We start from the raw sequence: 15639 nt of genomic DNA on the forward strand, positions 1-15639 counted from the left end.
AGAAAATCCTGATAGCTTAACATAAAACTAGGGTACTGAATTCAGTTATTACATGTTACAGTCCCAAATCATAGAGCTGCCCCAACATCTAGACAGTCTCTCCTACTGATTATAAATGAGTGTACAGTTCATTTATAATCAAAATAAATTTATAATCAAAATACATTTCTGTTATTTATAAGTCACTCTGTCTGTGCCACTCTGTTATAGCAACCCAGACGGACTAAGGCGTGTCTTTAGTGGCTACCAGGGTCCTTTCTTCTGGAGACTGAGGAAAGGGGAGATATAAACAATGAAATTTCTTTTCCTTTTTAAAATGTGATGTTTTTTTCTATCTTTATACATCAGGTGGAAACACAGACATTTATTTACACACATTAATTTAACCATTAAAATAAAGGTAAGGGTGGCTTGTGAAGAGAACATTCTCTTGGCAGCCGTTGTGACAGAATTCACAGTAGTCAAGAGTTAATTGATGTTGATTCCTGGACTTGCCAATATCTGACTTCTAATTTCCTAAATCCCATAAATACATCCCAAACTGGTCAAACTAGAGACCCTGATTTTTGGTTTCTCAAATGTGGTCCCTGTGCCAGGATTACAGAGTGGTGATTATAGTGTGTATAATGTAATACAATTGGATTTTTTAAAAATAGCAAACACAGAGCCAACACATCCAAATTAGTATTGATTTTGGAAGGCTATTTATGTATTGCGTGAATGCTGGTGTAACACAAAACTTCTTTGGAGCTTCTCTTTCACCTTTTCCTCTGAAGACAATTGGTGAGGTGCACAAGCAGACTATCCTTATTACTTTATATCAAAATTTTGCTTTTAAACCCAAAATGGTACTTTGCAACTCACCACACATCCTATTCACTAAATTAGGCAGCCATTACTTTTGGCTGTATTAAAGGTACAATTTCCCCCAAAGGATAGAGACTTGAAACTGTAGAGAATATTCAAAAGACTATTTATTGGACAAGTGAGTTTACCATAGGCTTTGAAAGCCCAAACAACTGAGATGCCCAGGACTCAAAGAACTCACAGAGGGGTAACACAAACCACTGCTGGCAATCTCTGAGAACTCAGAGGGAATTGGAAAGGTGCCAGGAGACTAGAGCTGGGTAAATAGTATCCAGTATCATCTTTGTTTTTCAGTATATCCGAGAATTTATTGTATTTTATTTTACTTTATTATTCCTTTTTTTTTTTGAGAACATTTAAGTTCTCTGTTAGCAAAGTTCAATTATATAGGGACTTCCCTGGTGGCGCAGTGGTTAAGAATTTGCCTGCCAGTGCAAGGGACACAGGTTCGATCCCTGGTCTGGGAAGATGCCACATGCCATGGAGCAACGAAGCCCGTGTGCCACAGCTACTGACTGTGTTCTCTAGAGCCTGTGAGCCACAACTACTGAGCCCATGCGACACACCTACTGAAGCTCGCGCACTCTAGGGCCCCCGTGTCACAACTGCTGAGCTTGCATGCTACAACTACTGAAGCCCGTGCGCCTAGAGCTTGTGCTCTGCAACAAGAGAAGCCACTGCAGTGAGAAGCCCGCACAGCTCGACGAAGAATAGCCCCTGTTCACTGCAACTAGAGAAAGCCCGTGCACAGCAACAAAGACCCAATGCAGCCAAAAAAAAAAAAAAAAAAAAAATTTCAATTATATAATACATGTTAACAACTATAGTCACCACGTTATACATTAGATCCTCAGGCCTTATTCATTTTATAGTTGAAAGTTTGTACCCCTTTACCAACCTCTCCCTATTTTCCCCACCCCTTAGCTCCTGGCAACCACTTTTCTACTGTCTGTTTCTATAAGTTTGACTTAAAAAAAAAAGTTTCCAGATATAAGTGATATCATACAGTATTTGTCTTCCTCTTTCTGGCTTATTTCACTTCGCGTAATACCACCAAGGTCCATCCATGGTGTTGAAAGTGGCAGGATTTCCATTTTTCTCGTGGCTGGAGGATATTCATATATATATATATCATATCTTCTTAATCCATTCTCTTTTGACAGATGAATTGAAACAATTTCACCAAGTTCATTTATCATTTCCCCAAATTTATTGAATTCACATTTTCAACCTGTTACTGGGTGGCTGTTATGTTAGCACTATGTTCTGAAGACTAGAGATAAATAAGGCTTGACACCGTGCCCCCAAACCATGCCCTGAAAGAGTTTGATATATATATAGAGAGGGACACTTTAAAAATTGATAAATTGGGTAAAATATGAAATAAGATGGTAAGCTGAGAGCATGAGATGAGAGCACAGGTTCTGGTCCCTAGTTACACATGAAAACTAACTGGAGGCTTTTGAAAAAAATAGAGATGCCTTCTCCCCACTACCAGAGCATTGAATTACTCAGTATAGGTGGAGGGTCCAACATCTACATTAAAAAATTCTTCCTAGGTGATTCTGGTTTGTAGCCAAGTGTTGAGGCCCAGTGTGTTGCAGCAGTTCATTCTGCCTATGGGTGTTGTAGAACACAGCAGTGAAGAAATGCTCATTGAACTGAATCTTGGAGAATGAATAGGAGTTTCATGTCAAAAGGTAATCCAAACAGAAGAGACAGGGGTTTCAAAGTCAAGAAGCCAGGCCAGGCCCAGGTTGACCTGGGGATGTGTAAGTGCTTCAGCAGCATGGTGGGCACGTAAGGGTGTAGTGCAGGTCTTATGTGTGCAGGAAATGGGGGCGAGGAGGGCACGCACACAGGGGCGGACAGACGTGAGGGACTGGAGCTCACGGTGAATCCAGACTGGGTGGGCATTAGGGATCCCATGTGGGCTGTAGGAGAGAGACCCGGTCACAGCACCAGCAGTGGAGAGGAGAGAGACCCCAGGCAGCGAGGACCGCTGGGCAGGACTTTGAGAGACATTTCTAAGGCAGAAGTCACAGAATTTGACCAGTGTGCATGCTGTGTTATCTGTTAGTAATATCACTTCTGGAATTCTTTGAGCCTTCACTTCTGTATTTTTTTCCTCACACAGTAGAAAGCATTCCCTTGTGTATACTTAGGGAATTATTTTACCAGTTATTTTACCTTTTCTCTATACACTTAGGGAATGCTAAATATGAAAAAAAAACTTGTGGCTATAATGATAGAATGAGATTTTATATATATACTCACTTATATACATATATATTTTGTATTCACATATATTTTATTTTTCTTATCATCAACAATCACCTTCCTCAGAGCACATACTGAAAATAAGCCTCTGAACTTTGTTAGCACCATACCAGGAGAATTCAGTGAGCTCAGACTCTCCCTGTGTTCCATTATGGTCTCAAACTTGACATTTCTGAATGCAAATATGTCTGACAAGTGTAAATAAGGGTGTCACACCTCAGAGTAGTACCCATTCCCACCTTGCCGTTCCTTATCATGTGTGTGTTCAGAGGTGAACACGCCGTTTTCATCTTCTAATAGCTTCTCAGTTGGAATTTTGTGAAGAGTGCAGTGGTGAGTGCTGTGGTTTCCAAGATGTAGAAATGGATCTGCTTTCTTCTCCTTGCAGAATTCAGCGCATTTTCAAATACCTTGAAAAGATGCCGGCATGAGGAAAAGGAATACTCAGTGTTCAGCCAGCGGACAGAAGAGGCGTCTGCCGAACAGTTCTTCCAGGTCAGGGGAGCGGTCCCAGGTGGAGCTGAGTCGTTTCAGAGTGACACACACCTGTGAATATACCTGGGCGAGGCGGTGGGTGGAGAAGAGAGTGCAGCGGTTTTTTTCTTCTGCCGCGCTGTGCGGCATGTGGGATCTTAGTTCCCCGAGCAGGGATCGAACGCATGCTCCCTGCCTTGGAAGCGGGGAGTCTTAACCACTGGACCGCCAGGGAAGTCCCAAGCGTGCGGCGGTTTTTAATGTGTGGTCCTCTGACCAGCAGCAACAGCATCACCTGGATTGGGATCTTGTCTTTGTCACTTAGTGAGTTGTCAGGACTTGGGCAAGTTGCTGTATCTTCCTGAGCCTCAGTTTCCTCAGCTGAGGAGCATATTTCATCTGATTGTTGTGGTGATTTAATTTGATTAGAGGATGTATGTGAAACAGTTAGCATGGTGCCTGGCACGTAGAAAACTCTACCAAATGGTGGCCATTACAACGATGATATTTATTACTCACTGTCAGTGCTCATGGATTCATACGTACCACATCACCCAGCCGGCTTCCTTCAGGATCACCACCGTCACTGCCTTCTACCCGACCCCACCCTCTCCTGGGATTTCTATCCAAGGCCCATCTTTGTCTCTAGGCTGATGGGACTCATCAGGGCCATCCCTTTTGGCCCCGGCCCCTTTCTCTCTCACTTACCTCTGTTATTCTTGATCTGTGCTCTCTCAGCCTCTGCTTTGGGAGGGGACCCTGGGCACCAATCTGGTCAAGATCTAGGTCTGAATCCGCCGTACGGATCAAGAGTCAAAGTTCCAAGGTCTCCTTAGAGTTGTGGGCCTCACACATGGGGCCAGTGTGGAGAGGTCCCGGGTGTCTCAGAGCCTCGGCTCCCCGGTGTGTTAGACCAAGCCTGCCTTGACCCAGGTGGCTGTAAGAGCCACGTACCCGTGAAGGTCCTGCCTCATGGCGTGTTTACCCTCCCTGTCCTTCTCTCTCCCTTACAGTTTTATGGCTGCCTTTCCCAGCAGCAGAACATGATGCAAGATTTTGTGAGGACAGCCACTTACCACAGAGCCATCCTCCAGAACCACACTGACTTTAGAGATAAGGTAATGCTGGCAGCAGGTTATTAATCTCAAACCATTTTAAGAAACCTTGTCAAAAACTAGACTGAACATTCAGCTTTGATAGAATTACCCTATGACCCAGAAATTCCACTTCTGACTGTATACCTAACTAACTGAAAGAATTAAAAGCAGGTATTGAGGTAACTATTTGTACGTGAATGTTCGTAACAGCACTATTCACAGTAGCCAAAACGTGGGAGCTTTCCAAATGCCCATCAACTGACGAATAGATAAACCAAATGTGGTATATCCATTCGATGGAATATTATGCGTATTGTTTATATTTCTATTATTCATAAAAAGAATGTAACGCCGATGCACGCTGCAATGTGGATGATCCATGAAAACATATGCAGTGAAAGAAGCCAGCTACAAAAGCACATATGATTCCATTTATAGAAAACATCCAGAATAGAAATCCATAGCGAGAAGGCAGACTAGTGGTTCCCAGGGGCTGGGGGAGGGGGACTTGGGGAGTGGCTGTTTAGTGGGTTCAGGCTTGCCTTTTGGGGTGATGAAAATGTCTTGACAGAGGTAATGGTTGCATAACATAGTAAATGTACCAAAACCTGCTGAATTGTACCCTTTAAAATGGTTGATGGTTAATTTTATGTTACGTGAATTTTACCTTGGTAAAGAAATTAAGTTTTGAGAGCCAGGAACTCAAGAGACTAAATGCAGTATGTTTTGGTGCACAGAACAGGTTAGGAGCTGTATTGCTACATAATGAATAGCCCTTATTGTGTCACTTTACTTCAGTTTTTTTTTCATGGACTCCACAAGTGCCTGCATTTATTTCCTTCCCAAAATGGATCTCAGTGATGAATGATTGCTAACACTCTATACAAGTGTTGTCCCTTATTTTCCTACCTGTTAAACAGCCAAGGTGTTAAAGGTACTATACAGCTCATCTCAGAAACAGGATCACTGGTCAGTGAATCAGCAGTCATGGGGTCTAGTTTCATATTTTCCCATTAAGTAGCTCTGTGATCTTAGGCAAATACTAGATTTCTCTGGGCCTCACAGCCTCTTCTACTGCCGTAGTAATTGTAGACCCGTGGCCTTTGAGATTTGCAGCATTAATTCCCCAGGAGGAATGTGGTAGAACATTGAAATAAGGATCCCAATCCCTGCATCCACACCCATTTGCAAAGTTGTACAGTTGCTCCTTTCATGAAGAGATAGTTTAGTTTTTTATCCCCTATCTCTGTGCAATCCTTGGGATGTACTTTGATCAACAGAATATGATACAGGTGACATTGTATGAGTTTCAGAGCCTAGGCCTTCATGAGCCTTGTGGCTTCTGGGCTCACCCTGGTGGAACCGTGAGACCACCATACTGTGAAGAAGCCCTGTCTAGCCTGCTGGAGGTTGGGAGGTCACTTGGAGGAGAAGTGAGGCAGTCCAGTCAATAGCCAGCACCAACTGCCAGACCAATGACTGAGGCCAGCCTGGACCTTCCTGTCCAACCAGCCCTCCAGCTGAATGCAGGAACATGAATGAGTCTAGGCAAGACCAACAGAGAAACTGCCCAACCCTCCCACAGAGTTGGGAGAAATAATACATTGGTTCTCTTTCAAGCCACTAAATTGTGTCGTAGTTCATGATGCTGAAATAGTTAATTAAAGTAGAGAGAAGACACATGAAAAAATAGTGATAAATAGGCCCCCAGCTAGAAGTTGATTTGCTCATGGGTTGCTTTCTGCTGTCATGCCCATTCTGCTCTAGAAACGTCAGAGAATTCTTAATTTTGGTTATATTTTTTCAATTCCAGAATTTCCATTTGGCTCTTCTTTATGTCATATATTTCTTGACTGAGACTATTTATTCTTCCCTTGATTTCAGTAGTGTTCATGATTGCTGCTTGGAGCTTTATTATAATAGCTACTTGAAGGTTTTTTCCAGATAATTGTAACATCTGTGTCACTGCTGTGTTTGCTTCAGTTGATTATCTTTTCCCAGGGAATTGATATTTTCCTGAGTCTTCCTATGCCAAGGAATTTTAGATTGTTTTCCATACATTTTGAATATTATGAGACTCTGGTCTTGTTTAAAGCCTATGGAGAGAGTTAATATTTCTGATTTAGGATGCATTCAACCTGGTTAGGTTCGGACTGTGTGTTCCATGCCACTAGTTGATTTTCCAAGGGCTCTGGTTCCCATGTCATTTCACTTTTCAAAGCCTTAGCAGTGCAGCTGGGCTCTGTTCCATGTGCATGTCACTGGATGGTCAGTCTGGCACCTAGGCAGAGTTCTCAGAGTTTTGATGTGCTAATGATCAGGTCCATGCATGTATAGTTTGAGGGGTGAGTACAGGAATTTATTTTAAAAAATACTTTATAGGGTTTCTTTGCCCAGTTCCTTCCACTCCCTGATCTCCTTGATACTTTCTGGTTCCCTGGGACCACTTTTTAGTCTCTGGACAAAAAGCTCACTCTGCCGTGCACGTCTGTGACCTCGCCTAGGTATCGCCAAGCAGAGAGAGGACAAAGAGAGGGGGAAAAAAGCAGTGGGGCTTGGCCCCAGTTTTGGGGAACTATGGCACCATTGAAGGCAGAGGGAGTGAAACCCCTGTCTCATAGTTTGGGCTGATGTGATGCTATGACCCCCACAAGATTTCTGGGGGCTGGAGCATAGAAGAAGGGAGGAAAGAGACGGAAAGGAAAGGAGTGGGGGGGGGGGGAGAGGAGGAGAGGGGAGGGGAGAGGAAAAGAAAAAAGAAGAGCAAGGGAAGAACAATTTCCACACTCACTTTGAGCATTCGGAGTTCCCCTTCTCGCAGCTGGAGCCGGAACAGAGGACACCTCCCACAGCTCTCTTGCCCGCACCCTGATGTCCATTTCTGGTGTGTTGAGTTCAGGCCACAGGTGAGGGTAAGGGGGTATGGATCAGTAGTATTTCAAGTTCTGATCCTCTTTCCCAGTCTCCCTGCTACTATTGACTTTTCAGAGGCTTCAAGTAGCTGCTCCATGCATTCCATCCAGGTTTTATAGCTGTATTCAGTGGGAGAATCAGGGTCAAGTGGGCTTTCTCCTCCTTGCCCAAAACTGGACATTTTCAAAAAGTCAAATATAGGTACTCTGGTGGATGAGGATGATGGTAAGAGAAAAAGATAAGACCAGAAATGGCCATGCTTGACCACAGGGTCTCATATCTCTTGAGGTACCAGGACCCTTGCTTTGCCAGTGGGGCATTCCTGGTGAACAGTGAGGAAGTAATAAGCATTCCTAATGAGGAGGACCAGGTTATGGTAGGTAGGCAGGTGAGGATGGAGAGGAAAAGCTTGTTTCTTTTGACACCTTACCTGGTGTTCAAGGTTGTGGATAAGCAGTCTTACTGACCTAAGTCTTACAGGTTTCTCATCAATTAAAATAATTCAACTCTCAACTGTTGATTGTTAATACTTTTATTTGGGGAAATTTCTCTCCTTCTGAAATTGCTTAGCTTTTTTTTAAGATTTTTTTTGATGTAGACCAATTTTTTAAAGTCTTTATTGAATTTGTTACAATATTGCTTTTTTTTTTTTTTAATGTGTTGGTGTTTTGGCCACAAGCCATGTGGGATCTTAGCTCCCCCGAGGGATCGAACCCACACCCCCTACATTGGAAGGCCAAGTCTCAACAACTGGGCCGCCAAGGAAGTCCCAAAATTGCTTAGTTTTTTTTTTTTTTTTCCTTTTTGCGGTACGCGGGCCTCTCACTGTTGTGGCCTCTCCCGTTGCGGAGCACAGGCTCCGGATGCGCAGGCCCAGCGGCCATGGCTCACGGGCCCAGCCGCTCCGCGGCATATGGGATCCTCCCAGACCGGGGCACGAACCCGTATCCCCTGCATCGGCAGGCGGACTCTTAACCACTGCGCCACCAGGGAGGCCCCCAAAATTGCTTAGTTTTAATCTGTAATCTATTTTCTATTTTCTATATTATCTATAATCTGTTTTTAATTCTGGTTATAGCTTCTAAAGACCACTCCCCCAAATTACTTGCGTTTCATGAGTTTTTCACAGAGTTTCATATAGATTTTGTCATTCATCTATAAAAACAAAGGTATTGGACCAGATCATCTCTAAGGTCACTCCCACCTCTAAACTCATTTGATTCTACAAAATACCTTTTTCCTGCCAGCCTGAAATGGGTTTTTCTGCCAATGAAATAAAATAGGCATCCATCTGTTGGGGTTTATGAAGGTGATAATTAATCACATGACTGATAATTAATTATATCCCTTTCCCCCTCTGAGTTCTGAACCAGTTTAGAAATAGACATAGATGTCAAGTAGAAATCACAATATCAGCTTTATTTTTGGTAATGCTATTTGCAGAATGGGGCTTGGGCCTGTATCCACATAAGGCTTCCTCCCCCTTTTTTCCCCCTTAAACTGAACTTTTCCTCTCACTTGTATCCTGAACATGTGGTCTCCCCAGACAAGTCCATAGCCTGCCCAGCAAGCTTCCACCTGGGGCACTCAAGAGCACATTCTTGGGTAGAGGATCGGCAGGCTGGCCCCTTCCAAGTACCAGCACTATGCAAGCTCAGACCATTTTCCAGCATCACCAGTCAGATAAGTCACTCCTATTAGGAGAAAAAAAGAGGAAGGGGAGATGAACTCTCTTACTTCTAGTACTGCCCCCTCCTGGGAGTAAGTATCTCCTCCCCACTGGAAACTGAAGGAACAAATTGTCCCAGTTTTAATGTCCCAGGAATCCCCTCAGTCCTAGACAGACTAGGATAGTTGGTCACACTAACTCCAAATCTATCAAATCCACCACAAATCCAAAATGTTTAAAAATCCTTTTCTGTTTGCTTCATCATATAGAAGACCCTCCTTGAATGACCCCTCAGTCCATGGAGGATGCTACCTTTTTACTAAGGTCTTGTGTTCTTTCTCATTGAAATTGATTACCTAAAAGGGCATGGGTTTAGAATGATCGATACCAATGGCTATTATTTATTGAGCAACTCAAGTATCTGCAGGCACCATGCTGAGAGCTTTCCATACAGTTTCTGTCTCAGTTCAGGCTGCTATAACAAAAATACCATAGACTGTGTGTCTTAAACAACAAACACTGATTTCTCATAGTCCAAGATCAACGTGCCTGTAGAGCTGGTGTCTGGTGAAGGCTCATTTCCTGGCTTGTAGACAGCAGCCTTCTCGCTGTATCCTCACATGGCTGAGAGGGAGAGGACGCAAGCTCTCCTGTTTCTTCTTATAAGGACACTAATCCCATCATGAGGGCTCCACCCTTATGACCTAATTACCTCCCAAAGGCCACATATTCAAATACCATCACATTGGGGATTGGGGTTTCAACTTGTGAATTTTGGAGGGCACAGAAATTCAGTCTATAGCAGTTTCCTTTGATCTTCATTACAACTTTATTAGATAAAGACTACTATTTTTGCCATTTTAGAGATGAGAGAACTGAGACCTGGGAATGTTGATAATTTACCTGATTTTATACAACTGATAAATGAGAAAGCCAGAATTTGAACCCAGTTAGCCTTACTTTAGAGCCCATGCACATAACCTCTGAAAGGCACTGTCGTGGGAAGGTTGGTTGAAATTGCCAAGAGAGACTTTCGTTTCTCTGGGCTTAAGGGTGGAGTGAAAACATTGTGGTTACTTAAACATCCCTATGCAGGTATGAGGTAACATTGCACTGTGGTTATGTGCATGAGTTCTGGAGCCAGAGAGCTGAGTTCAAACTCCAGCTTGGCCACCTGCTGTGCATGTGCCATAGACCTTTATCCTGTGTGCCTTGAGGTCTTGAACAGGTTATCTAAAGTTTCTGGGCTTCAATTTCCTTATCTGTGAGCGTAGCAGCTACCTCCTCGAGTCCTTGCAGGATCAAGATGATACAATGCATAGGAAGTGCTTAGTACATACATGGCCTAAAATATCAACTCAGTCCATAATAGCAAGTATTATTATTATTGATGGTCTTGGGGATGGTGTTGTAGTTTCTACTGCTGCAATAATTTTAAATCTTTGAGATCTTGATTTTCTTCATTCTGCCTCCTCCATGCAGTTTTAATGAAAATCCTTTCTTGGCCAGAGCACTGCTGGCTGAGAACCCCATTTGGAATCTATCCAGGAAACTGACGCTGCTGGAACCCACCCCCTCCCCCTCCTCAGAGTTTCTGTTAATTGCCATATGGCTATTTTTAGTTTCTTTTGAGTGTGCACTTGGAACAACCAGGGAAAGTCCATCCTGCTGAGGGTACTGGGATGTGTGAGCCGTAGGGTTTTAATTTGGAAATGTTTTGACACTTCATTTGTCAGGGCACCAGTTGCTGGAAACTTGTGAGAGTAAGCAGGAGCAGGGAGCGTATTATTTTTTTAAAATCAGCATTTTCACTAAAGGAGAGAATTCCCAGTTGCAACAGCTGCTTAGTGCATCCAAAAGTGAGGTTGGCTTAGGCAGAAGGGATTCAGGGATTTGAAAGCTTAAAAGAAAACATAAATAACTACAACAAACATGCAAAGCAACCTGTTCAGACTGTCAGCTGATATTCAGATTTGCAGAACCTGAGCTTCTGACTCTTCCAGTTTGAGTGTTCTTTGGTGTGGACTTATCATCAGTTTGGTCGAATGTCCTTGAGTCCATCTCTGATCCTGCTCTGAAATTCTCTGACTTTAAAACACTGCTACTACTTTATTTGGTTAACCTGGCACACGAATGAGGCCCAACTTTAATCACTGATGGAATAAAGGCTGTAGCACAGGCCTGCCGGATAGTCGTGCTGGCATGTGTTAAAACAGGTCTTGCTTCCTGAAAAAATTTTTAACCTCTTTAATGAGGTATGAAGCACATACAAAAAGCTGTACATATTTAATGTATACAACTTGATGAGTTTAGGGATAAGTATACACCCATGAAACTATCATCACGATCTAGGCCATAACCATATCCATCACTTCCAAAAGTTTCCTCCTGTCCTCTTTATTTATAATGATAACTATTATTAATTTGTGATAAGAACACTTAACATAAGATCCACTCTCAGCAAATTTTTAAGTAATAAATACAGCATTGTTAACTGTAGGCACTAAGCTGTGAAATAGATGTCTAGGAAGTAAGAATTATTCATCTTTTTTTAAAATAAATTTATTTATTTGGGGCTGCTTTGGGTCTTCATTGCTGCGTGCGGGCTTTCTCTAGTTGCAGCAAACGGGCTACTCTTCGTTGTAGAGTGCGGGCTTCTCATTGCGGTGGCTTCTCTCGTTGCAGAGCACGAGCTCTAGGTGCATGGGCTTCAGTAGTTGTGGCACATGGGCTCAGTAGTTGTGGCTCACAGGCTCTAGAGCGCAGGCTCAGTAGTTGTGGCACACGGGCTTAGCTGCTCCGTGGCATGTGGGATCTTGCCAGACCAGGGCTTGAACCCGTGTTCCCTGCATTGGTAAGCGGATTCTTAACCACTGCGCCACCAGGGAAGTTCAAGAATTATTCATGTTGCATGACTGAAACTTTGTACCCTTTGACTCATACTTTCCCGTTTCCCTCTCTCCAGCCCCTGGTTACCACCGATCTACTCTCTGCTTCTACGAGTTTAACTCTTGTAGATACTTCATAGAAGTGAAATCATGCAGTATTTGTCCCTCTGTGTCTGGCTTATTTCACTTGGATGCTGTCCTCCAGCTTCACCCATGTTGTCTGTCACATATGGCAGGATCTCCATTTTTCTAAGGCAGCACGGTATTCCATTGTGTGCGTATGCCACAGTTTCTTTATCTGTTCTTCGAATCCTCCACATCGCGCTGCTGAGTGCTGTTAACCATTGACAGCAGCATCCTCATTTAGAACTGTGGAGGGAAGTGGGAAGAAGGGAAGTAACTCGTGACTCCTGCTAGGTGCTTTGCATATCTTATCTCATTTTAATCCTTGCATGTTAGTCAGGGTTCTTAGCTGCCAGCATCAGAAACCAACTCTGCTAATTTAAGAAAAAAAGAAAAAAGAATTTCCGAAAAGGATATAGGATCATCAGAGAGCTAGGCGTGGAGGCTACAAGGCAGAAAATAATTTCCAGAATCATGCTGCAGAACTGATCTCTGGGAGACATCCATGCAGCCAGACGTGGGCACCGCAACCTGCATAGGCTTCACCCGCTGCTACCCTGGAGTGTTGTCCTTAGAACCTTTCTCTGTTGTGCTGCTGGAACCGGGAGGTGGCCGTGACCGCACCTGAGTGGATTCTGTGCTGTCCTGCGTCTGCACACTGTCAGCTCCACAGTGCAAAGTGCATCTTAACAGGAGAGCCCCGGTCATGCCTGTGCTTTAGCTTCAGGGATGCTGGAAAAGAGCAGCAGCACCTGTAACTTCCCAAGTGGGAGGCTGGTGCTGCCCCAGAAGTGGGACATTCTCCAAGCATAGGAAGGGGGTTCAGATGCTGAGAGGCACAGAAGAAAGGTAAACGCCCACCACACCACACGACAAAAAAATTCAAGATATATTATTAGCCTGATAGTATAGATAAAGGGACCAGGGATACATAAATTTAACTAACTTGCTTTAAGGTACACGACGACTAAGTGGTAGAGCCATATGCGAACTCACGTCTGCCGGGACTGCACAGTGATTTGGGGAGCAACATAAAGCCATTCTCTATATGTTCTAGGTTGATCATCAAACTGATATTTTATTTTATCTATGTGATTTTTGGACCATGTATGGGGGCATGGGGGCAGGATGTGATCTCTAATTCATCTGTATATCTCTGCCTGTCTATGTGTGTGTGTGTGTGTGTGTCGGGGGGTGTTTCCCTATGGCTTGGACTTTGGAGGCCGTTTTAGTTTCCTAGGGCTGTCATAACAAATTACCACAAACTAGGTAGCTTAGAACAGCAGAATGTTATTCTCTCACAGTTCCAGAGGTCAGAAGTCCAAAATCAGGGTGTCAGCACGCCCATGCTCCGTCTGAAGGCTCCAGGGGAAGATCCTTCCTCGCCTCCTTCTAGCTTCTTGAGGTTGCTGGCAGTCCTTGGTGTTCCTTGACTTGTAGATGCACCACTCCAGTCTCTTCTTTGTCACGTGGCATTCTCCCCATGTGTCTGTGTCTCTATGTAAATTTCTCTCTCCTTGTAATGACTCCAGTCACATTGGATTTAGGGCTCACCCTAATCCAGTATGACGTTATCTTAATTTGCTGTATCTGTAAAAACCCTGTTTCCCAATAAGGTCACATTCACAGGTTCTGGGTAGACATGAATTTTGGAGGACACTATTCGACCTAGTACAGAGGCCAAGGTTCACATTAGGTCATATATCACAAAAACTCATATCCCTGGGATAAATCCTCTGTAATACAGGTGAGGAGAAAGAGGTAGAAAATGGATCTTGGTCTTAACTGATCTCTTTGGCCCCTTAAGCTCTAAGGGGGTGTCCACATAGATTTCCTGAATGTGAGTAAAGCAGATGGCGTGTCTGTGCCAGGATTCTCCTGAGCTTGAATAAAATCTGCTCCTGTAAGAGTACTGGAGAAAGATGCCAGAATCAGCAGAGGAAAATGCTTTCATTTGGTATGAAAGCAAAGCGCAGCTTTCAAGGAGAGCCAAGAAGACTGAATAAATAACCATCACAGACTGTCTTTCAGGGTATTTGGGAAAGAGGGAGCTAGGGGCTTTAATGCAGTCGATGGATTTTCTAGTCAAGATATCTGTGCTCCAAGCCTGTCTCTGTACCTTTCAAGATGCTGACATGTGACCTTAATCTTTTTGGGGTTAATTTTAAAATGGGATAAGGACACTTAACACATGGCGGCTATAAGAATTTAGTGAACTGCTCTACCGGAATCTCAGCACAGCATCAGAATTCTGCGGACATACTGGGAAATTTGAATCAGAAATCACTGGCACTTAACTGGGCTTATTAGGGTAAACTAGGTTATGCTGCTGTAACAGTCAACCCCCAGACCTCAGTGGTTTAAACCAATAGAGCTTTATATCGTGCTCATTTAATCCACTATAGGTTAGCTAAGGGCTGTATTTTGTCTCATTCTCACTCAAGAACCCAGGCTGAGGAAGCAGCCTCCACGTGAAACATGACTAGTTCCTGTTGCAGAGAGAAGTGGAGCGTGGCAAAGCACACTCCTGGTTCTTAAATCTTCCACCTGAAAGTGACCCAGGTTAACTTCTGACCGCATTACGTGGGCCAAAGCAAGTCACGTGGTCACTCCTAATTCCCAGAGAGCAAGGGATACAATTCTACCATGTGCCCATAAGGAGAACCAGAAATATCTGGTAAGTGGCACTGATGACTGTCATAGCAGATGCCACTCTTGCGAAATCATTAAAGAAGGGACAGATTGCTAAGGTGAAATTCTCAGTGCCTCAGCTCTGCATGGGAGGGAACTAGGGAAAAAGGAGGTTTGAAAAAAATCAGTATTTCCCTGGTATGGTTTCACTGGCTAACTTACTGTTAACTTCTGCCTGGTGGATTCCCTTCCCGGTAAAGTCAAGGCATTTCAGAAACATCCTAGGGTTGAATTTCTAAACCTTTCCCATTCCTTCTAAGACAGTGCCATGAAGGGCCAGTTTGGAGCAATGACTGACTTTGTTAAAGCCTTATATAGAAAACACTGTGCAACAGTAACTTCTGAAGTAGATGTCTTTGTTTTAATATCTGCTTTCCAGGATAAAAATGTAAGCAGATAAATAGGATAAAGTCAGTAAAAAGGAGTTAAACTGCTGTACTAGAACCTGGTCTTTTCCAGCACTGAACCAGGAACTGGGCACTGACTGATGAACTTAAGAGCTTGTGCCTCTATCTTCTTTTTGCTTGATTTCCTACATCTGAGGTATTGACACAGTCACTCAACTCCAGAGCGATGGCTTAGGTTTAGAATTTAGAAGTTCAGAAACCCGGAAAAGACAGAATCACAGAAAAATGTC

General features: G+C 43.5%; 1 protein-coding gene across 1 annotated transcript in view; it reads left to right on the top strand.

Moving 5' to 3' along the window:
* LOC132492114 (histone-arginine methyltransferase CARM1-like) overlaps positions 1–15639 on the top strand; it is a 255580-nt gene that overhangs the window by 141030 nt on the left and 98911 nt on the right. The window contains exons 3-4 of the mRNA XM_060101347.1: positions 3536–3642; positions 4635–4739. Coding sequence (XP_059957330.1) covers positions 3536–3642; positions 4635–4739 — 212 coding nt within the window. The remainder of the gene's footprint in view (positions 1–3535; positions 3643–4634; positions 4740–15639) is intronic.

This window comes from Mesoplodon densirostris, chromosome 6, assembly GCF_025265405.1.
Source record: "Mesoplodon densirostris isolate mMesDen1 chromosome 6, mMesDen1 primary haplotype, whole genome shotgun sequence".
Lineage (NCBI taxonomy): Eukaryota > Metazoa > Chordata > Mammalia > Artiodactyla > Ziphiidae > Mesoplodon > Mesoplodon densirostris.